This window comes from Nansenia antarctica, assembly GCF_963989245.1.
Source record: "Nansenia antarctica genome assembly, chromosome: 1".
Classification (NCBI taxonomy): Eukaryota; Metazoa; Chordata; class Actinopteri; order Argentiniformes; family Microstomatidae; genus Nansenia; species Nansenia antarctica.
In genome coordinates, this window is record NC_137674.1 from 87,311,703 (window position 1) to 87,336,851 (window position 25,149).

General features: G+C 45.1%; 1 protein-coding gene across 1 annotated transcript in view; it reads left to right on the forward strand.

Moving 5' to 3' along the window:
• Nucleotides 1-25,149, forward strand: part of strn (striatin, calmodulin binding protein) — a 70,678-nt gene that overhangs the window by 41,926 nt on the left and 3,603 nt on the right. Inside the window, exons 3-14 of the mRNA XM_080549132.1 lie at nucleotides 3,390-3,463; nucleotides 6,854-6,932; nucleotides 10,388-10,594; nucleotides 11,794-11,929; nucleotides 13,921-14,098; nucleotides 16,173-16,280; nucleotides 19,272-19,418; nucleotides 19,918-20,054; nucleotides 21,562-21,737; nucleotides 22,121-22,168; nucleotides 22,390-22,511; nucleotides 23,142-23,309. Of these exons, the coding sequence (XP_080405258.1) occupies nucleotides 3,390-3,463; nucleotides 6,854-6,932; nucleotides 10,388-10,594; nucleotides 11,794-11,929; nucleotides 13,921-14,098; nucleotides 16,173-16,280; nucleotides 19,272-19,418; nucleotides 19,918-20,054; nucleotides 21,562-21,737; nucleotides 22,121-22,168; nucleotides 22,390-22,511; nucleotides 23,142-23,309 (1,580 nt within the window). The remainder of the gene's footprint in view (nucleotides 1-3,389; nucleotides 3,464-6,853; nucleotides 6,933-10,387; nucleotides 10,595-11,793; nucleotides 11,930-13,920; nucleotides 14,099-16,172; nucleotides 16,281-19,271; nucleotides 19,419-19,917; nucleotides 20,055-21,561; nucleotides 21,738-22,120; nucleotides 22,169-22,389; nucleotides 22,512-23,141; nucleotides 23,310-25,149) is intronic.

Below are 25,149 nucleotides of genomic sequence, written 5' to 3' on the forward strand. Positions count from 1 at the left end.
TGGAACTGGTGGGATATGGTGATGATGTCATTTATGCCCCCCCTCCCTCTCTCTCTCTCTCTCTCTCTCTCTCTCTCTCTCTCTCTCTCTCTCTCTCTCTCTCTCTCTCTCTCTCTCTCTCTCTCCCTCTCTCTCTTTATCTCTCTCTTCTTTATCTTATTCTCTCCCTTGTCTGGTTTGTTTTCACTCCCTCCCTCCCTCCCTCCCTCACTCCCTCACTCTCTCCCTCCCTCCCTCCCTCCCCCCCCCGGACACATAAACACACTGCTGGCCACAGTGTGTGTTACACAACTCAGTCTAGGCTGAGGCCTGGCTGTTCTACCCACACAGTGACCCACTCCCAGGGCACATTCATACCCACACAGTGACCCACTCCCAGGGCACATTCATACCCACACAGTGGCCCACTCCCAGGGCACATTCATACCTGTTCTACCCACACAGTGACCCACTCCCAGGGCACATTCATACCTGCTCTACCCACACAGTGGCCCACTCCCAGGGCACATTCATACCTGTCATTGGTTTCCCAAAATAACATGTCATGACGTTAGAATTATATGGTTATAATTTTTGAAAAATTGAGTTTTTTTACATAATCTGATCCATTAGGTGTTTATTAATGCCTGTGTGGTGTTATTTTTAAAATGTTGAAATTTTTGAGTTAGTAATTCATAAAATACAAAGGTTCCATCTCACAAAACATAATGGAATGTAAAAACTTTGACGCTCAATATCTCTGAACTACCCTAAACGGAGATAGAACCATATCATTCTGAGCTCACGGTGTTACAATGCTGCACTCGGACCTGCTTTGGTTCGTGTTCACACTGCAATCTCCATTGAGCGAAATGATCTTCAGGTCTGCTCTGGTTCTGAACACACCCTCCCTCAACACCACGCGCTCGCTAGGCTAACTGTTTTGTGATCAGGAAATCCCTCAGGGGGGGGTTTAAATAAGTCATCAGACAACTCCAGCCAGGGTTCCTACAAGTTTCAACACATAAAACCTTAGACCTTTTTTAGACCTCTTTGAATAGAATTTTAGACCTATCACGACACCATATGATAGCTTTTTGTCATCCTCGAGGTGATGAAATTAGGGATTTCACTGCCATACAGACAAAAAAGGAAGCGAATTGGCATTTTTGGGGTTCCAGCTTGATTAATTTCTGCGTAAATAGATGTGGTCGGACTGATTTCCTTGCAGGATCTAATTTTTAAGACCTAGCACCTCATTTTTAGGCCGAATAACTGAAGTTGTTCAGCTGTCTGAAATGTAAGACCTTTTTAGGCCTTATAAATCGGATTGCTGGATTTTAGACTTAAAGGCTTTTTAAGACCAGCGCGGGAACCCTGCAATGAGCACACCTCCCAACCAGTCAAATGTAAACGTCAGGCCTGTACGCGTGTCACATCCTACCAACACACTGCTCCCAAGCTTATCTTGTAGCTCTCTAACCACCAGATTCCTTCTCAATTAGGAACATCCTCAGTGTTTCCTCCAGGAATTTTTACCATGGTGGCGGGTAGTGCTGACCGCGCGCGATTTTTTCGCGTGCACGCGCGCTCAAAACAACGACGTCATTTCAGCCAAAACTCGAAAATAAAATGTTTTCCTGTAAATTAAAAACAAGGGTAGTCCGTCCGTCCGTCCCTCTCTGGAATGGAATGGAATGGACTTTATTTGTCATTGCTACAGTACAGGTACCAGACAACGAAATGGTCCATTAAATAAAATGACACGGTTCAAATGTTCACGCCGGCAGTCCGGCTCTCACACATACTGGCAGCGTCCCGGTCTGACTTAGCTCTCGTTTGTGCACGGCTTTCTTTCTTTCCTTCCTTCCTTCCTTCCTTTATGTGAAGTGGCCGGTCCCGGGCACAGCTGCCTCGCATCCGCTCAACGAGCCCGGCGGTTCGGTGCTGCGCTGATTAGCGGATGCGGGACAGCTGTGTGAGCGGATCGCTCCATCTCTCATCTTGATGAAGATGAATGATCTTTATTGTCATTGTAACAGGTACAACGTAATTTAAATGAGGAATCACAAAACAGTTTTGCAAGCGCGTCGCTTCGCGCTTGTGGGTGTGTCTAGCGCTGTGAAGGTCTGAAAAGCGGCCTAAATCTTTTTTTTTTTTTTTGGGTTGAGAAATCTGCATGGTGGCGGAGGAAATTCCATCGTGGCGGACCGCCACGATGAAATGCATGTAGAGGAAACACTGATCCTGTATGTTGTGGTGGGCTATTCCTGCTGTTCCTGCTGTTCGGTATAGAGGTCTTCAAAGATAGGACCTGTTGCTAGGCAACCGCTGACACCATTCCTTAAATTACTTCTTGTAGAAAACTAGAGGTTCACTGGGTTTGTGCAAACAAAGCTTCGTAAAGGCGAAGAAGCAACATACCAACTGTCTGTCTGTTACATACAACTGTCTGTCTGTTACATACACCTGTCTGTTACATACACCTGTCTGTCTGTTACATACACCTGTCTGTCTGTTACATACACCTGTCTGTCTGTTACATACACCTGTCTGTCTGTTACATACAACTGTCTGTCTGTTACATACAACTGTCTGTCTCAGCCGACCACATCTATTTACGCGGTAATTAATCAAGCTGGAACCCAAAAAAATGCCAATTCGCTTCCTTTTGTGTCTGTATGGCAGTGAAATCCCTAATTTCATCACCTCGAGGATAACAAAAAGCTATCATATGGTGTCGCGAATAGGTCTAAAATGATATTCAAAGAAGTCTAAAAAAGGTCTTAAAAATATATATTTAATTTGACTTGTTGAAACTTGTAGGAACCCTGTCATTGATGTCATGCATGAATATGAACTTCTGCACATCCGTTGTTTAGATATCATGGGCAGATCAAGAGGATATGGGGCTATGTTGCTGCTTTTACCACAAAACCACGTGAATTTAATCACTACAATTGAATCAGATGTGATAATTTAAGCTAAGGAGTTTAAGTGAAATCTTAAAGGCTTAATTTAATTAGGATTTTTTGTTAGCCAATTTCTCTGTAATAAACTTATTCTAACCCTGGTAAATGGACTGCACTTATATAGCGCCTTTATCCAAAGCGCTTTACAACACACATTCACATACACATTCACACACCAATGGCGGCAAGCTGCCATGCAAGGCGCCGGCCGGCCCGCTCACTGGGAGCAATTTTTGGGTTCAGTGTCTTGCCCAAGGACACTTTGACATGTGGCCAGCCGGGGCTCGAACCGCCGATCTGCCAACCTTGCGATCATTAGACGACGGCTCTACCACCTGCGCCACAGCCTCCACCATCTCTAATAAACATATTTCTCTGTAATAATAAACATATTCTGTCCATACTAACCCAATTGTGTCTCTCTGTTTTCCCCTCCAGGGCAAAGTACCACAAGTTAAAGTACGGGACTGAGCTGAACCAAGGAGACATGAAGCCACCCAGCTACGACTCTGGTAGGCCCTAGATGAATGGATGGATGGATGGATGAATGAATGAATGAATGAATGGATGGATGGATGGATGGATGGATGGATGGATGGATGAATGAATGAATGGATGAATGAAACCCACCTGTTTACGCAGGCATACCCGTGTTGATTTACTTTTCCCGTGCTGCTCTGCTGCTGGCTATGTTTTATACTGTATATTTCTATGTATTTTGTGTTTTGAATTTTGTGGCTGTTTTTAGATTTGTTGTTGTACGGCGACCTTGAGTGCCATGAAAGGCGCCATATAATAAAATGTATTATTATTATTATTATTATGGATGGATGGATGAATGAATGAATGAATCTTTTATTTCGAACATGATTTAAAATAATAAAAGAACAGATAACTAATATGAAGAGTACAGACCTATCACTGTTGGAAAGGGAGTAGGATGAAGCCTAAGCTTATCATGTCCTACCCCTATCCCTCACTCTCAAGTGAGAACAATAATACTTAAATTATATAATCCAATTAATTAATACATAAATTACAGTATCAACAGTACTAATATTTTGTCATTCTTAATACTGAAACAACACACAATAAATAAATAACAAACATCAGTATCCACAATGTAATACAAAAGAAAAAGACAAAGAAAACCACAGCTTAGTATCCAGAATATTAACAACCTTCCCTTTCCTCATTTTGGTAGTTAACAAAAATCATTCCTTTAAACCTTTTTTTAAATAGAGACATATTTCTGCTTTCCTTCATATTTTCATCTAGCCCATTCCACAGAGTAACTCTGTAGAATGATATGTGTGTTATGCACCTGCTAGATCATAGTGGATGCAGTATTTATATCCTCTGTGAGGACATTCCTGCGTACATGTTTGTGTATGTAGTGTTAAACGGTGCTCAAGTGTTTGTTGGCTTTGCACATGTTGAGACCTGTCTTTTTTAAGGGTCTATTACTGAGAACTGCATAACATGTAGAACAATCGCACATTGTGATACCACCGAAATGTATTCAAGGAGGTTTCCTTGGCGTTGAAAGGCTGCCCTAGGTAGTCTGCCCTAGGTAGTCTGCCCTAGGTAGTCTGCCCTAGGTAGTCTGCCCTCGGTAGTCTGCCCTAGGTAGTCTGCCCTAGGTAGCGGTTGTTTAAAACCTACTGTTTTAAAAGCAATGTAGAATAATTGGCCCCTTTCCCTCCCATGATTAGAGAGATAGACTTCTTATTCCCTCATCTCTCTCCCTGGCACAGCACCAGAATATCTGAGAGACCTTCTGCTATCAGCCCTATAGAGCTCTCAGGTCTTCTGCTAGCATATCAGCCCTATAGAGCTCTCAGGTCTTCTGCTAGCATATCAGCCCTATAGAGCTCTCAGGTCTTCTGCTAGCATATCAGCCCTATAGAGCTCTCAGGTCTTCTGCTAGCATATCAGCCCTATAGAGCTCTCAGGTCTTCTGCTAGCATATCAGCCCAATAGAGCTCTGAGGTCTTCTGACGCTGGTTTTCTGTACAAAAGAAGAGATTTGGTGAGGCTGCATTCTCATTTTATGCTCCAGATTGTGGAATGCACTGCCAGTTTACATTAGGGATGCAACCTCAGCAAATATGTTCATGTCAAGACTAAAAACCCATCTTTTTAATATTGCTTTGAAATGATAGTATTGTTCAACTGCCATCAGATATGCGGCTGGCTGTACGTCAAACTTGCTCACTTAGTTGAGACAGGCAGCGTCACCCGATGCGAACATCACAGGTACAAGAAAAAACACAGAGTGAAATGCAAATCCAGCACTCCTCTATGTGCTGCCAAAAAGCAAAAACACTTACCATTATTTGTGGGAGTCTGGCCTGGATAACTAACGTTCCAACAGCTCTATGCCCACTGCACGGTCTTGCGCCCTAATTAAACATTTTCTACTCTGATTTGTTATTGGTAATAATATTTTGGAATATCTTACCCTAAATGGTAAATGGTACTGCACTTATATAGCACCTTTTTTGCTGCTCCAAAGCGCTTTACAACGGCCTCTCATTCACCCATTCACACATTCACACATTCACACACCAATGGCAGCAAGCTACCATGCAAGGCGCCGGCCCACTCACTGGGAGCAATTTGGGGTTCAGCGCCAGCCGGGGCTCGAACCACCGATATGCCAACCTTGTGATTATTAGACGGCGGCTCTACCTCCTGAGACACAGCCGCCCCTCATAGGATAGGATCATTTACTTGAGTGGAGCCATCGCCAGTAAACATATTGAACTGGAATTAAAGTCGTTAGTATAATCTGACTTCAACGTCCCATTATCTCCTAGAAGCTTCTATAGAGCCCTTTAATAAAGAACAGGAGAAGTGGGTTAGTTAACTAGTTTAAAAGTTAATGATGTCTCTGGACTGTATTGGATGTCAATATTTCCATGGCAGCGTGTCTTCAGTGACCCAGTATGAGGAGCGAGGGAGAGAGAGAGGGAGAGAGAGAGAGAGAGAGGGAGGGAGGAAACAGCCTCTGAGTAGAGTAAGAAACGAAAAGAGGACAGGCCTACTTTCTACAAATTGGCCCGTGGATGTCATTATGTCCTCTAGACGGGATACAAATCTGTGTTTTATATAAAAAAGATGATTTAAGTGGTTGGCTGTGTGTGTGGGGGGTAGAGGCTGTGTGTGTGTGTGTGTGTGTGTGTGTGTGTGTGTGTGTGTGTGTGTGTGTGTGTGTGTGTGTGTATGTGTGTGTGTGTGTGGGGGGGGGGGGCAGAGTGTGTGTTGTATTTATGTGTCTGCCTATGTGTGTGTGGGCTAGAGGCTGTGTTGTGATTTAGTTTCTTGCTCCTAGACTAGATAGAAATCTGTGTTTTTATAAAAACATGATTTATGTGTCTGGCTGTGTGTGTGTATGGGGTAGAGTGTGTGTTGTATTTATGTGGCTGGCTGTGTGTGTGTGTGGGGTAGAGTGTGTGTTGTGACCAGTCTCTCTCCTGGGTAGAGTGTGTGAGTGTGGTAGTGTGTGTTGTGACCAGTCTCTCTCCTGGGTAGTGTGTGTGTTGTGACCAGTCTCTCTCCTAGGTAGAGTGTGTGTGTGTGTGTGTGTGTGTGTGTGTGTGTAGGGGGGGGTAGAGTGTGTGTGTGTGGTAGTGTGTGTTGTAACAGTCTCTCTCCTGGGTAGAGTGTGTGTGTGTGTGTGTGTGTGTGTGTGTGTGTGTGTGGTAGTGTGTGTGTGTGTGTGTGTGTGTGGTAGTGTGTGTTGTGACCAGCCTCTCTCCTGGGTAGAGTGTGTGTGTGTGTGTGTGTGTGTGTGTGTGTGTGTGTGGTAGTGTGTGTGTGTGTGTGTGGTAGTGTGTGTGTGTGGTAGTGTGTGGTAGTGTGTGGTAACAGTCTCCCCCCCCCCCCCCCCCCCCCAGATGAGGTGAATGAGAACGAGGTCCCCGGGTCTCTCAACAACCAGCTGTCCTGGAAGCAAGGCCGCCAGCTCCTCAGACAGTGAGTCTCTCTGTCTGTCTGTCTGTCTGTCTGTCTGTCTGTCTCTATCTATCTATCTATCTATCTACCGTATTTTCCGGACTATAAGTCGCTCCGGAGTCGCTCCGGAGTATAAGTATCAGTCAAAAAAAATGCGCCATTAAGAGGGAAAAAACATATAAGTCGCACTGGACTATAAGTCGCATTTATTTAGAAATGTATTTCACAAAATCCAAGACCAAGAACAGACATTTAATCTGGAAAGGCAAGTTTATTCAACTACACAATAGCACACAGAACAACAGGCTGAATAGAAGTCCGGTATGTTAACGTAACACATTAACAGTTATTCAGCAACACAATAGCATAAAGAACATACCTGGGAGGCTGAATAGGCTAAATGAACATAACAAGCCAGCGAGTCCAACAAGCAAGTTACCAGTAAGCAAGTTCACCAAGCTACCGTTTGCTTAGCTTCAACAAGCTAATGTTTTAGTTCATTTATTCAGTGGTATAGGAGCAGCATATAGTTGTCACAAGCCCAGAGCGCCCTCTGTCGGCTGTAGACGGTAATGTTTACTCCTTGGTTCATGTCAGTCAGTATGAAAGGATATATATATATATTGATATATAAGTCGCACCTGACTATAAGTCGCAGGACCAGCCAAACTATGAAAAAAAGTGCGACTTGTAGTCGCATACGGTATCTCAGCTCCTCAGACAGTGAGTAATAATAAGGATAATAATAATAGTAGAGACACATGTCTAATTCTACCACAAAAGAGAACATGTGACAGTCTGATCATTTGGTCCGCATGTCGGCAACCAATCAAAATGTTCAGACTTTTCTTTTGAAACACGGAACTACGTTTCAACGTGTGTTGAGAATCACAACACAAACTCGCTAGTCATGCCAAAATACTGCAACAACGCAATGGATTGGGTGAGTAATCCCCACTGCTACCTAGTTAACTAGAACACTACTTTACATTGTTACCTAGTTAACTAGAACACTACTTTACATTGTTACCTAGTTAACTAGAACACTACTTAACATTGTTACCTAGTTAACTAGAACACTACTTTACATTGTTACCTAGTTAAGTAGAACACTACTTTACATTGTTACCTAGTTAAGTAGAACACTACTTTACATTGTTACCTAGTCAACTAGAACACTACTTTACATTGTTACCTAGTTAACTACAACACTACTTTACATTGTTACCTAGTTAACTACAACACTACTTTACATTGTTAGCAGGCTCACAAAACAAGCTGTGTTAGTTGACTAGCGACGTGTCGTTGATTTTCAACAACACGGAAATGTATTCACGTTTTTCGAAAGAAAAGTCCAATCATTACATCAGATCCCGACATGAGGACCAAAGCATTAGAACGTGACACATATTGCGTGAGCTTAGAATGATAAGGTTCTATCTCCGTTTAGGGTAGTTCAGAGATATTGAGCGTCAAAGTTTTTACATTCCATTATGTTCTGCGAGATGGAACCTTTGTATTTTATTAATTACTAACTAAAACATTTCAACATTTTAAAAACAACACCACACAGGCATTAATAAACACCTAATGGATCAGATTATGTAAAAAACTCAATTTTGACAAAAATGGAGATAGAACCTTATAATTCTAACGTCACGATTTATAGAGTCCACTACTGGCAGAGTGTGGTGCTTGGCTGTACTGTGTAGCAGCACACACCCTCACACACACACCCTCAGACACACTATTGTCCAACACTTGGCTTGGCTGCGGCAGTTGGCAGTGTATCAGGTCTGCAGCGCAGAGCCAGGCTCAGTCTCTCTGCCCCAGACGTTTCAGACCCGGCCGGTGGGAATGTTGCTCCAAACATGGGGGAATAGCTCCCTCCACTGGTCAACCATGGTCATTACACCCAGACACCCATGTCCAGTGTGCGCTGCGTACTAGTGTGAACTGTGAACACACTCCAGGCAGCGTCGGTGAGGGAGCCCTGGCCTGTAAACATGGACGGTACCAGGCGTCTGTACCAGCATGTATGAGTAGGAAGTGTAAGTGATGGATAATGTGCTAAACCACCCCCCCTCCCTCGTCCATATCCTGATAAAACCAGTTAGAACCTCAGCGGTGGATGTCGCTGCAGGATAAGTGTATAGAGGATGGCTGAGAGCATACCCTGCTGATGGCCACAACCCAGCTGACATTGATCAGTGTTAGAGAGAGGACACCATATATATATATATATATATATATATATATATATATATATATATATATATAACTCCTCAAAAATAGGTTTTGGAAACGTTATTTAGGTTGATTATTCCTCCCCTTTAGTAATACCAGTTGGTATTGTATTTTATATCGTTGGAAAGCCTGATTAGTCACCTTTACAACGAGGTACAACTTGTAAGGAAGGATCATGCATTCGTGGAATGAGCAACACAGCTAAATGTGTGGGTAGCGGCCCCAAAAGAATTGCCAAATTTGCCAAAATCCCCTGCAATATTCTTCTTTTATATATATGCAGCATGAGGAGATTTAACAGAGATCATCTGAGTTTATAGGTTATGTATCAGTAAAGTGTTGTTACCAAAATCCTCTTTAGATTAAATATGCTTTTGGTTCCATCCCTGCATGTAAACTAAATCAACCTCCTGAACTGATATGATACTGATACGCTGCATACATACCACCCCTCTGTGTTCTGTAGAGACAGTATGTTGTAATTATGTAATTGAAGTCAAATAATATTTAGTCATACACGTTTTATCACATATAGACAGTGGTTTCTTACTTTTGAAGAGGATCGAGTTAACTGACTGTTTTGTAATTTCTTGCTCTGAGGTTTTCAAAAAATGTATTAGTTCATTTCCATAAACAGAGTTTCTTAGACGAGATGTATTAAACACCATCTGTTCAAGATCAGAGTCGACGCTAGGATCAACTATGATCTGAGCAGAAGGCAGCAATTACGAATTACAGGGACATTCCCCCCTGGAGGGCTGTGTCTTACTCAAGAACACACTAGTGGTGGTGTTCCCAGGTCTTACTCAAGGACACACTAGTGGTGGTGTTTCAGGCGGGATTTGAACTCACAACCTTCCGATCACCAGTCCAACTCACTATCCACTAGACCACCACTACCCCTCTACTAGACCACCACTACCCCTCTACTAGACCACCACTACCCCTCTACTAGACCACCACTACCCCTCTACTAGACCACCACTACCCCTCTACTAGACCACCACTACCCCTCTACTAGACCTCCACTACCCCTCTACTAGACCACCACTACCCCTCTACTAGACCACCACTACCCCTCTACTACCCCTCTACTACACCACCACTACCCCTCTACTAGACCACCACTACCCCTCTACTACACCACCACTACCCCTCTACTACACCACCACTACCCCTCTACTACCCCTCTACTACACCACCACTACCCCCCTTGTCTTGTGTTCCAGGTACCTGCAGGAGGTGGGCTACACAGACACCATCCTGGACGTGAAGTCCCAGAGGGTACGGGCGCTGCTCAGCCTGGCGGGGGAGGTGGGGGGGGGCGGGGGGGGCAGGGCGGGGGAGGTGGGGGGGGGCAGGGCAGGGGACCGGCCGCAGGACACGGAGCCGCTGGTCAACGGGACCACCGACACGTCACCAAAGGGCACGGCAGGGTGAGTCCTCCTCACACTCCTCACAGAAGCACCGACACACACCACACACACACACCGACACACACCACACACACACACCGACACACACCATACCTAAGCACCGACACACACACACACACACACCGACACACACCACACCTAAGCACCGACACACACCACACCTAAGCACCGACACACACCACACCTAAGCACCGACACACACACACACACACCGACACACACCACACACATACACCGACACACACCACACCTAAGCACCGACACACACCACACCTAAGCACCGACACACACCACACACTTACACCGACACACACCACACCTAAGCACCGACACACACCACACACTTACACCGACACACACCACACCTAAGCACCGACACACACCACACCTAAGCACCGACACACACCACGCCTAAGCACCGACACACACCACACACACACACACACACACCACACCTAAGCACCGACACACACACACACACACCGACACACACCACACACATACACCGACACACACCACACCTAAGCACCGACACACACACACACACCACACCTAAGCACCGACACACACACACACACACACCGACACACACCACACCTAAGCACCGACACACACACACCGACACACACCACACACACACCGACACACACCACACACATACACCGACACACACACCACACCTAAGCACCGACACACACACACACACACACACACCATACACCGACACACACCACACCTAAGCACCGACACACACCACACACACACACCGACACACACCACACCGCTAGCCTAGCATAGCGTAATTGCCTAAGTCATATTTTGGCCAAATGTAGATATCTGCCTAACTCTACTCTCCTAACACTGCTGATTCACTGGGCATTATTGCCTCTATGACATCAGCCTATCAGAATGTTTGTTGTTACATTCCAAAATCACTATCTACCCAAGTCATCTCTTTGACATCATAGGCAGTTTTGACACTACATACAAAGACCCAATTATGATTAGAAATGTCATGCTGCTCTCTCTATTTGTCTGCTTCATGCTGATCATGTAGGATCATTAACTCAGTGTTGTTAAGGCCTTACTGTCGTCTCATGGTGGACACTAACAGTGTGTGGTTGTGTGTGGTTGTGTGTGGTTGTGCGTGGTTGTGCGTGGTTGGGTGTGTGTGGTTGTGTGTGGTTGTGTGTGAGCAGGAAGACAGAGCTGAGTGACTCCAGCGCCGTGCTGGAGGCCTTCAAGTTCATCGAGAGCGCCGAGGCGGAGTTCAGCGACGAGGAGGAGGACGAGGAGGGGGAGGGGAAGGACCGCACCATCATGGAGACGGGGACGGTGAGAACCTGTATTCAAGCGCTGCTCTTCCCGATACGGCGTGAGAGTCTGTATTTAGCCGCTATCTTGCGCGATATGGCGTGTGAGATCGCAGTGTAAAATGACTAGGGCTGTCCCAAACGACTATTTTTCTAACGATTAATCTAGCGATTATTTTTTCGATTAGTCTAACATTAAAAATGACACGTTTGATACTGCACCTGTGTTCACCTACTGTTTATAATGATTATGAAAGCACACATAGCGCATACCCAGCTCTAGTTGTCTGTAACAATGACATACCCAGCTCTAGTTGTCTGTAACAAGGACATACCCAGCTGTAGTTGTGTAACAAGGACATACCCAGCTGTAGTTGTGTAACAAGGACATACCCAGCTGTAGTTGTGTAACAAGGACATACCCAGCTGTAGTTCTGTAACAAGGACATACCCAGCTGTAGTTGTGTAACAAGGACATACCCAGCTGTAGTTGTGTAACAAGGACATACCCAGCTGTAGTTCTGTAACAAGGACATACCCAGCTGTAGTTCTGTAACAAGGACATACCCAGCTGTAGTCCTGTAACAAGGACATACCCAGCTGTAGTTGTCTGTAACAATGACATACCCAGCTGTAGTCCTGTAACAAGGACATACCCAGCTGTAGTTGTGTAACAAGGACATACCCAGCTGTAGTTGTGTAACAAGGACATACCCAGCTGTAGTTGTGTAACAAGGACATACCCAGCTGTAGTTCTGTAACAAGGACATACCCAGCTGTAGTTGTGTAACAAGGACATACCCAGCTGTAGTTGTAACAAGGACATACCCAGCTGTAGTTGTAACAAGGACATACCCAGCTGTAGTTGTGTAACAAGGACATACCCAGCTGTAGTTGTGTAACAAGGACATACCCAGCTGTAGTTGTGTAACAAGGACATACCCAGCTGTAGTTGTGTAACAAGGACATACCCAGCTGTAGTTCTGTAACAAGGACATACCCAGCTGTAGTTGTGTAACAAGGACATACCCAGCTGTAGTCCTGTAACAAGGACATACCCAGCTGTAGTTGTGTAACAAGGACATACCCAGCTGTAGTTGTGTAACAAGGACATACCCAGCTGTAGTTGTGTAACAAGGACATACCCAGCTGTAGTTGTGTAACAAGGACATACCCAGCTGTAGTTGTGTAACAAGGACATACCCAGCTGTAGTTGTAACAAGGACATACCCAGCTGTAGTTGTGTAACAAGGACATACCCAGCTGTAGTTGTAACAATGACATACCCAGCTGTAGTTGTAACAAGGACATACCCAGCTGTAGATCTGTAACAAGGACATACCCAGCTGTAGTTGTAACAAGGACATACCCAGCTGTAGTTGTGTAACAAGGACATACCCAGCTGTAGATCTGTAACAAGGACATACCCAGCTGTAGTTGTAACAAGGACATACCCAGCTGTAGTTCTGTAACAAGGACATACCCAGCTGTAGTTCTGTAACAAGGACATACCCAGCTGTAGTTGTAACAAGGACATACCCAGCTGTAGTTGTAACAAGGACATACCCAGCTGTAGTTGTAACAAGGACATACCCAGCTGTAGTTGTAACAAGGACATACCCAGCTGTAGTTGTAACAAGGACATACCCAGCTGTAGATCTGTAACAAGGACATACCCAGCTGTAGTTGTGTAACAAGGACATACCCAGCTGTAGTTCTGTAACAAGGACATACCCAGCTGTAGTTCTGTAACAAGGACATACCCAGCTGTAGTTCTGTAACAAGGACATACCCAGCTGTAGATCTGTAACAAGGACATATCCAGCTGTAGTCCTGTAACAAGGACATACCCAGCTGTAGTTGTGTAACAAGGACATACCCAGCTGTAGTTGTGTAACAAGGACATACCCAGCTGTAGTTCTGTAACAAGGACATACCCAGCTGTAGTTTAACAAGGACATACCCAGCTGTAGTTGTGTAACAAGGACAGCCTCTCTGTTCTCTGCTCCACAGATCATCAGGAAGAAGCCCTCCTCGTCCTCGTCCTCGTCACCAAGCCCGTCCCCCCGCATGGACACCAGCGAGGACCCCGACACGGAGGAGGCCATGAAGGGCTTCGACTTCCTGTCCAGCCCCGACGACATGGACACCTCGCCTGAGTCACGCAGCGCAGGGGACGGCACGGACTGGGGTGAGGAGGGGGAGGGGGGAGGGGAGGGGGAGGGCTGGGGGACAGACTGAGGTGAGGAGTGGGGGAGGACACGGACTGGGGTGAGGAGGGGGAGGGCTGGGGGACAGACTGGGGGAGTAAGGGGGGGAGACTCTATCAGACTGGGGGGAGTAAGGGGGAGACTATCAGACTGGGGGAGTAAGGGGGAGGGGAGGGGTGAGTAAGGGGGAGGGCAGGTGGACAGACAGTGTTTTAGTCAGTAACACAGGAGAGGACGTGTGACAGAGTAGAGCTGCTGTTCCTTTTACAACGTACCGTTTTTGATTTCAGATTTCACCGATGTCTTTTTCTTTTTCTTTCTTTTTTTTACAGATTTTTTTTTTTTTTACACGTGCCACACTAACCATTAAGTAACGTCATATTTGCCTATGGTATACATTTGTCAAAGCCGTTTAACTCATTAACTGCCAAAGAACTTTCCGGAAAACACTCACCAACCTCGAGTGCCAAGTGTTTTATGTGGTATTAGCCTAGCGTCATCATTTATGTGGTATTAGCCTAGCATCATCATTTATGTGGTATTAGCCTAGCATCATCATTTATGCATTTTCTGGTGAATAAATTCACTCTTGGCACTCTAGATTGTCGACAATTTTCGTGACTTTTTTTACCCCTGGCATTAAATTAGCTAATAGTTCCTAGTTCCTTGTTTCATTTATTTTATTTTCAGTCAGTTTCTCTTAATTTGTTTACCGATCGCAGATTGTTTACAATGTTACTGTCGTCCATCCCCATCCACATGCCATCGTCAGTCATAAGTCATGACTTTTGAGTTGTGACTTCTCTGCGTTAACCCTTTGTTGGTGGTCTGTTCTGTTTGTGTGTTTTGAGTCCTCCAAAATAAGCCAAAGTCTTTGTGTCTTGTGAAAGGAATTGACCTGATTCTCTTCCTGACTGTGTTTAGTATGTGACGACATGAGACCCACAAGTCTTCTACCCAAACAACTAACTAAGGGAACTGGTCTGGAAGCAATGTTATTATGGGGCAGTTCCTTTGTTTTGGTTGGTTGAGTTGTGGAGAATGTTTAATACCAGAAATAACATTTTAAGGGAATTCCTTAAAATGTTCTTTAGGGTTTTGAACATGAGGATGAGCTAGTATTTCAAAATGTGTTGAAGGATAATGCACATGGCTTGAAATGTATTCTTTGTATTTAATTTGACCCCGCCCCCCAAAAAATGTTGATCCAGTAAAGTAACATAGATGAATGTGAACAGACAAACGAACGCCCCAGTTTTGCATCAAGTCCCTTCTCTGGACACGCACTCGTCTCCAGGTGATGATGTCACAAGTGATGATGTCTCCAGGTGATAATGTCACTAGTAGAAGAACGAGAACTAGAAGATTCACCTGCACAGTGAGCGGCCCATCTTCTGTTTGGTGCTACTGGGCAGGGTTAGGGTTCAGGATTCAGGGGTCACCTCAGGACTGATGTCACTGTCAGGTGCTCTCCATCTTCCTTTACAACAGGGACGTCCTAGAGGCCTGCTCTCCTCGGGGGTTACGACCTTTGACCTTTCCTTTTTAAACATTCAACTGATCCCAGGTTAACACCAGAACAGCCGTGTCTATTTTACCTACTATAATAGTCTTTACAAAGGGAAGCTGCCATTTACACACAACGACCACTAGTTGGCCGTCTTGTAAATTATCCTGCTTCCTACACAGCAAAAAGAGCAAAATAGCTTCTTACTAACTTATCCTGATGTGATTTAGAAAATGTAAGGATACTGGGTGGTAGAACGCACATATCTAGGAAAAGTCATGAAAGGAGGGTCCTGAAATTTGATCGAGCGCAAAGATATTAAAACCCATGGCTGTTCTAGTGTTAAAGGACATTGGTCTAGGGGTGTTTGGTGGAGAAACCTCCAGGAGAGGGTTAGGTGCACCAGGTGTCCTGTACCTCGCCCGGCCCCACGGCCCCGTCCAGAGCTGCTTGTGAACATGAACAGACGGCCCTCTGGGTCTGGCTGACGGCCCCTCCAGAGCTGCTTGTGAACGGGCCTCCCGGTCTGGTTTTGTCCCCCTATGTAGAGAAGGACGAGCAGACCCTGTCTGAGGCCTGGGACGTGGACCAGGGCCTGATAACCAAACTCAAGGAGCAGTACAGGAAGGAGCGCAAGGGGAAAAAGGGGGTAAAGAGTAAGTCTCCCTCGGGCGCCTCCCTCGGCCTCCCTCTCTCTCTCTCTCTAGAGTTTTGAGAAATTCAAATCCAAAAGCCGTTAAATCGAGAACAAACATCTTCTTTCCAACCGCCCTCTTTCTCATCTTTTTTACGATAGACGCTCCGCTCCTTCTGGTTTTCTTATTTTTTCTGCCACTCTCGCCATAAGCTCTATCCTCGATTATGTCTGTGTTGTCCTCTGTCCTGTGAGAAAGTTTGTGTTCTCTGTGTGTCACTGTGTACACTACATCCTCTGTTGGGTTTCTGTTTTTTCTGTTGTTTTTTTGTTCCACGCTCCTCCGCCTCTCCTCTCTGTCAGTGTTGTCTCTCGTTGCCCTGTCACGGTCCGTGTCTAACATCTCATCCCTTCATGGATATTGGCACTTTTCTCTCTCTATATATTGGTGGTATTGTCGTCCTATCATCATCATCATCGTCATCTGTGTCACCAACATATACGGTATGTGTAGTTTTAATGTCCTAGGTTGATTCCAGTCAAAGTTTAAACTGGATTTAGTCTGACAGGAATCAAACAAGCAACAGAATCACCTGGTACCGGTACTATCACCCTCTTGTGGTTGGTTGTTATTGAAGTGCACAGATATAAAATATACTGTAGCATTTGACTCACTTGCACTTGGACTCCAACCTTGGCAAGGCAAGTTTATATGTACAGCACATTTCATACAACAGGGGCAATTCAAAGTGCTTTACATACATTATTTAAAAATACAGCAAGAGGAGCATAGTAAGAAAATAAAAATGACAATGAATAAAAGCAAATATAAGAAGTAAATAGATAAAACATTGAATAAGACAATAGTTAATGGAAAAAATACATTGATAGAAGTGTTTGTGTTTAATCATAACTGGTGCAAAACATTAAGGTTTTTTATATAGATTTAACAACATTATAAGACTAATGAATAAAAAGATATAGACAAAAGTGTTGTTACTGCAACTGTATCCAAGCGCTGCTCTTCCTGATACGGCGTGTGAGATCGCAGTGTAAAATGACACGTTTACTCTCCATAGACCTTGGTGGGGGTGTCTCAGCAGGTGTGGCACAGGAACCTTTGCTTCCACCAGTTCTAGTCACACCAAGTCACCTCCATTGTTCTTAGTTCCAGTCCAGTTCCAGTTGATGAAAACTGAAAACATTCCAGTGCAGTCTCAGTCCACAAAAACCCCAAAACATTTTGGTCGAGTTTTAGTCGCTGACTACGGCTAGACTCAAATGTTTTGGGGGGTTTTCGTGGACTGAAATTGCACTGGAATGTTTTCAGTTTTCATCAACTGGAACTGGACTGGAACTAAGACAAATGGAGGAGGTGACTTGGTGTGACTAGAACTGGTGTGCATCTTCATCTAAACACCAAAGACTACAAAATTAACACTGCACAGGAACCTTTGCTTCCTCGTGGGCTCATATCTACCCCCAGCTGTGTTAGACCCCTGTCCTCCAACCCCCCACCTGCCCACCCCAAGTCCTGGAGACACACGCCCCACCAACATCATCTGATATCATACAACGCTTTTTCTTTCTCTTCAGTTCCAACTATCACAGACTCTCAGCTGCTGTCTCTCTTTTTAATTTGTATTTGTTTCCTCTCTACAGGTTATTGTTTACTTCCTGGTTTTACATTCTTCTTTCTTTCTTTCTTCTTATTGGTTTATTTCCACTCTGCACTGTCTGATAGTTTCTCCCTTTGATAAATCTGCTTTTCATAATAGCGCTTTTTGTTATCATAGTACAGTAATCTCTTTACAATAAGACTTCCCCCCACCCACCCACCCCTCTCTCTCTCTCTCTCTCTCTCTCTCTCTCTCTCTCTCTCTCTCTCTCTCTCTCTCTCTCTCTCTCTCTCTCTCTCTCTCTCTCTCTCTCTCTCTCTCTCTCTCTCTCTCTCTTTACATAATGTGTATCTCTTGTGTATCTCTTCATCACTGTGTGTTGTGTGCTGATGTTTATAAAGCTCTCACTGGGCACAGCACCAGAATATCTGAAATACCTTTTGCTAGCATATCAGCCCAATAGAGCTCTCAGGTCTTTTGCTAGCATATCAGCCCAATAGAGCTCTCAGGTCTTCTGACGCTGGTTTTCTCTGTGTACCACATGTACAAAAGAAGAGATTTGGTGAGGCTGCATTCTCATTTTATCCACCCAGATTGTGGAATGCACTGCCAGTTTACATTAGGGATGCAACCCCAGCAAATATGTTCAAGTCAAGACTAAAAACCAATCAAATGATGATTATATAATAATAATAATAATAATACCTTTTATTTGTATAGCGTTTTTCCTGTATACGTTGCAGCTCAAAGTGCTCCGAGAATCATTATATAATCATCATTTAATTATTTAGTCAATTAAAGGCAATATTAAAACGATGGGTTTTTAGTCTTGACTGGTGCTGTGCCAGTGAGAGCTTTATAAACAAGCAGAAGGATCTTGAAATCTATTCTGATTCTATAATGAGCTGCAACGTTTGCAGGAAAAGTGCAACACAAATAAAAGTTATTATTATTATTATTATTATGATTATTATTATTATTGTTATAATCAGGGTTCCCACGCTGGTCTTAAAAAGCCTTAAAATCCAGCAAACCATACTTCAAGGCCTATAAAGGTCTTGAATATCAGTTATTCGGTCTAAAAATTAGGTGCTAGGTCTTAAAAATAAGATACTGCAAGGAAATCAGTCCGACCGCATCTATTTACACAGAAATTAATCAAGCTGGAACCCCCAAAAATGCCAATTCGCTTCCTTTTCTGTCTGTATGGTAGTGAAATCCCTAATTTCATCACCTAGAGGATGACAAAAAGCTATCATACAGTGTCTAATACAAATAGGTCCAATCCAATCCATCTATCCAAAGAGGTCTAAAAAAAAAAGGGTCTAAAAAGGTCTTAAATCTGACGTGTAGGAGCCCTGTGTAACGCTGTCTCTCCCTGGCGGTGTGCCCAGGGCCTAACCGGTCCAAGCTGCAGGACATGCTGGCTAACCTGCGGGACGCGGAGGAGATGAGCCCCTCCCTGCAGCCCTCTGCCCCCCCCCACGCCCGCCCCACCGTGCCGCGGCTCAGCGACCACGAGGCCAACCGCACCGACGAAGGTACTATTTATTTATTTGTTTATTTAAAAGGGACAATTGACAGTCATTGACTCTCCCTGAATTAGCTGAGTAGCTAAATGACATCAGCAGTCCCTGGGCAGGTAAACCCACAGGGGAAATACGGCCTCAGATGTTGCAAACAATTTAAAACAGAATTACAGACATAGTTAAATCACATAACTACAGGAAATAAAAACATCATGCTTTACACTCAAGAAAACATTACATCAAATATTACATCATAAAAAAATTAAAGAAAGAAAAATGTTTTGGGTCACATGATTGGTTATCTATCCCCTCGTCTTCATTCACTGGATTAATAGCAGAAGAAGAAGATTATAAAATAGTTTTGGCACTTTTTTTTGTGGAAATTTCTTGGAAAGTGGAAACTCCTGAACATACATGAGATTGAGACATCTTTCATGGTGCCCTGTATTAGCTTAGCTCTAATGAGCGGTCATTGATTGGTGATTGACTGTGGCTTTTCTGTTTCCCCCAGTGGAGGCTCTGACTTTCCCGCCGACCTCAGGGAAGTCGTTCATCATGGGGGCTGACGAGGCCATGGAGAGCGAGCTGGGCCTGGGGGAGCTGGCGGGGCTCACGGTGGCCAACGAGGCCGACAGCCTAGCCTACGATGTGAGTATCTCAGCCTAGCCTACGATGTGAGTATCTCAGCCTAGCCTACGATGTGAGTACCTCAGCCTAGCCTACGATGTGAGTACCTCAGCCTAGCCTATAGGGCTGCAACGATTAGTCGACATAATCGACGACGTCGATCATAAAAACTCGTCGACGTGGAATTTTAGTGTCGACTAATCGTATATAAAAAATAACAAAAAAAACGTTTATTTTTTTTTATTTTTTTTTTTCGGGAGCCATGCAAGAATCAGCTGGGTAAGTTTTAGCTAACGTTGTTAGCCAACTGGCTAATGTTATATTGTTAGGGTCGTAATGTTTATGTTAGCTTTACTGTTACATGTTGGAAAACAACGTCCCATGGACAGGGCTGTACATGCTATGAGCGTTTGTGCTATTAATTTATTTGCCCTGTGGCACGCGTGTGACAGACAGAGGCGCTTGTATGTAACGTTACGTAGCAGGGGTTTTCCATGTTGAAGCCAGGAGAACGCGAGATGAAATGAAGTGAGGGGTGGTCGCTATTAAAATACCAGGTAGTCATGGTGGATGATCATGAATGATGCTTGATAAGTGAATGCTATTTCAGTTATGTTGAGTCCACCAGCGAGCTGTCTGTAAGATAAACAGCGCCAAGCGTAGCCTACTAACGTGAGCTGTCTGTAGTCTAGCCAGCAATGCTAGCTAGCCAATCAACTAGCTCTGTGAGCAGCTGTAGCTTGGCGTAACGTTAGGCTAGATAGCTAGTTAAGCCGGATTTATGCTTCTGCGTCGACATTTACACGCAGCGAAAAGCCACACGACTAATCGCGACTAACCGAAAAAATAATCGACAGATTAGTCGACTACCAAAATAATCGTTAGTTGCAGCCCTACTAGCCTACGATGTGAGTCTCAGCCTAGCCTACGATGTGAGTATCTCAGAACAAAGCTAACAGCCTCGCCTACGATGTGAGTATCTCAGAACAAGGCTAACAGCCTAGCCTACGATGTGAGTATCTCAATAGAACAAGGCTAACAGCCTAGCCTACGATGTGAGTACCTCAGGAGAAGACCATGGACGTTAGACCAGGATGGGTGAGGAGGAGAGAGGAGACATAGGGACAACTAACCTTATGGCTAAATTACACCGCCAACCTTACCGCAGCGGCGCGTGTGCGTGGCGGAACTTACATTTTTTCAAATTAGACTCGGTATGAGCTGAGGTACGGTAAGGTTGACGCACCCAGTGTAATTTGGGCCTTAGAAAGTCAACTGTATCTCTCTTGAGACAGAAGGACTAACCTTTAGTAACCAACTGCCTCAGGCCAACTGTCACTACAGTGAGCATAGCCAGCCCTCTCTACCACTGGCCCCTTGTGCTAAACACCGGTAGCCGGTACCAGTAGAATTGTTTACATTCAAACACGAATTTAACAACATGCAAAGCGATGGAAGGAAGATAGCACTGTAGCTGTTGCTACTTGCTTGGTCTTATTCATGACGTCACATTCCCTTCTTCCCTCAGATCGCCAACAACAAGGACGCCCTGAGGAAGACGTGGAACCCCAAGTTCACCCTGCGGAGCCACTTCGACGGCATCCGCGGCCTGGCCTTCCACCCCGTAGAGCCGGTCCTGGTCACGGCCTCGGAGGACCACACGCTCAAGATGTGGAACCTCCAGAAGACCGCCCCCGCCAAGAAGTGAGACCACCCGCTATGTCCCTTCACAAATGCCTAACGCAGCGGTTCTCAAACCTCTCCTCACGGACCCCCAGCCGCTCCACTTATTTGATCTGTTCCACCACCAGCACACCTGATTCAACTAATCAAGTACAAAGCAATTATGATTTGTAATTGATTAGTTGAACATTATATCACAATTCCAAGGTGTATGTAGACTTCTGACTTCAACTGTAAAGGGTTTTCACAGTTTTCTGACTCCCTTCCCCTTTCTCTCTCTCTCTCTCTCTCTCTCTCTCTCTCTCTCTCTCTCTCTCTCTCTCTCTCTCTCTCTCTCTCTCTCTCTCTCTCTCTCTCTCTCTCTCTCTCTCTCTCTCTCTCTCTCTCTCTCTCTCTCTCTGCAGGAGTGCCTCCTTGGATGTGGAACCCATCTACACCTTCAGGGCCCACAGGTAAACACCCTCACCTCCCCCTCACCTCACCTCACCTCATCCCACCCTCTAGTTCCAAATTTCCAGATTCCAATGTCCATGTGACCATGTGTGGGAACATGACTTACCTCTCTCTCTCTGCGTAGGGGGGCTGTGCTGTGTGTGGTCATGACTTACCTCTCTCTCTCTGCGTAGGGGGGCTGTGCTGTGTGTGGTCATGACTTGTCTCTCTCTCTCCGTAGGGGGGCTGTGCTGTGTGTGGTCATGAGCAGTACGGGGGAGCAGTGTTTCAGTGGGGGGGTGGACGGCACCATCCAGAGCTGGAACACCCCCAGCCCCAACATAGACCCCTACGACTCTTACGGTGAGGAGACCACCTGCCTACCAACCATCTCTGTCTACCAACCATCTCTCTCTACCAACCATCTCTCTCTACCAACCATCTCTGTCTACCAACCATCTCTGTCTACCAACCATCTCTGCCTCCCAACCATCTCTGGGGCATTAGGAAACTCCAAAAAGAAGAGATAGATAGATAGTTAGTTTTCATTTGACAATCATGAAATGTACCTAAAAAGGTATTATTATCAATGCCATATGTCCTACACTTACATGGGCTGTCGAGGAATGAACATTCAATACAATACTAGGATTTATTTCTGTGTGTGTGTGTGTGTGTGCTTGTGTGTGTGTATGTGTGTGCTAGTGTGTGTGCTAGTGTATGTGCTTGTGTGTGTGTGTGTATGTGCTTGTGTGTGTGTGTGTGTGTGTATGTGCTTGTGTGTGTGCTTGTGCATGTGGGGGGGGAGGGGGGGTGTTGAGGGTAGGGTAGGAAGGGGGGAGGAGGGGGTAGAGGGTAGGGTAGGGAGTTGGAGGGGTAGGAAGGGGGGAGGAGGGGGTTGAGGGTAGGGTAGGGAGTTGGAGGGTAGGCAGGTAGGTTTTCAGACCAAAATTGGGGGAATTTAACTTTTTTTTCTGTTCCTGGTTGTCATAGAGCCGTCGGTCCTGCGGGGGGCACTGTGTGGCCACAGTGACTCGGTGTACGGGCTGGTCTACAGCAGCGTGCACCAGCGCCTGCTGTCCTGCTCCGGGGATGGCACGGTGAGGCTGTGGGACGCCAGCACCACCGCCCCCGCCCTGGCCGTGTTCAACGAGGACAAAGGTACTGAGGCACACAGAGACACACAGAGACCTAGAGAGACACACAGAGACCTAGAGAGACACACAGAGACCTAGAGAGACACACAGAGACACACAGAGACACACAGAGACACACAGAGACCTAGAGAGACACACAGACACACAGAGACACACAGAGACACACAGAGACACACACAGACACACAGAGACACACAGAGACCTAGAGAGACACACAGAGACACACAGAGACCTAGAGAGACACACAGAGTCACACAGAGACACACAGAGACCGAGAGAGACACACACTGACACACACAGACCTAGAGAGACACACAGAGACACAGAGACCTAGAGAGAGACACAGAGACCTAGAGAGAGACACAGAGACACAGAGACCTAGAGAGACACACAGAGACACAGAGACACAGAGACCTAGAGAGACACACAGAGACACAGAGACACAGAGACCTAGAGAGACACACAGAGACACAGAGACCTAGAGAGACACACAGAGACACACAGAGACCTAGAGAGACACACAGAGACCTAGAGAGACACACAGAGACCTACAGAGACACATAGAGACACACAGAGACCTACAGAGACACACAGAGACCTACAGAGACACACATAGACCTACAGAGACACACAGAGACACACGCTTGTTTAACTGAGATGTTTCGATGTTTTATTTATTTCTGTCTGGTCCAAAAAATATAGTTTAAAGCAATGTTTTTGTGAGAAAATGTAGTAGAGTAGTAGTCTGAGAATGTTTTTTGATTGTGTGTGTGTGTGTGTATATCTGTGTCTGGGTTTCCGTTAACCGGTAATTACCGGTCTTTGTCCGATAAAATCTGTTGAAGTCCGACATATTTAAACCTCTTCGGTCATAATGTCCGGTGAAAATAATTCCCTCTAAGCACAATTTGAATACAATTTGCTAAAATTAATTTGTCACATATTCTGATTCCTTCTACATTAAAAAAGACGAATATATAGGCTATATGTTTTATTTTATTATTAATGTGTAGACTAGCCTACGCGATGAACAAACAGCGGCAGGGTTGCCAGATGGGATTGTCAATTTACAGCCTAACTAGTCCGCTAAATAACCGCTAAACCCAGTAGCCCATTCGGCGGTAACCCGCCCCATCTGGCAACCCTGTCTCTCAACGGCGCGAGTAGTTTAGTCAGTTAATTTAGTTTGATCTAGTCTAAATAAAACCACTGCAGTGACTGGAGTCAAGGTTATTGTTCTGCGTGTTTTGGATGTGCTAGAGCACAGTGAATGACCACCGAGGGCCGTGAGATGCGGCTAGTAAAGGACGCTAGCCATCTCAACCCCGTTCATTGATTGAGCCTGCCGTGCCCGTTCCAGCCCTGAGTCGGGAGAAGTACTACGGGAGTAGTGCGCTACTATCGACAACCTGGGCTACTGGTACCATTAATTAGGATTGATTAGATTAGGTTGACAATACCACACTACATTTGAGTTTAGGGATATCAATGTTATATATTTGTGTATGTTTTATCTTTATGTATTAAATGTTATAATTGTTCCACATTTGAGACCTGTCTTCCCCCCACTCAGTTATTCAGTCGGTGTCCATCATTTAAGTTAAATTTAGTCTATCTATAGTGAATTTGAATTTATAGTTGAATTTGTGCCACTAAGTTGAAGTAGTCCACGGGTGTGTATCCCCCCCGATACATCCTCCTCATTCTCATACTCCGGAGTCCGAGTTAGTATGATTTGACAGGCAGCTACACTTAATGCCTTCCCAATCAGCGAGACGTGGTTATAGAATTGACGTTGTTTTATTGATAAAAAGGGTAAAACTGAAAAGAGAATATAAAAAACG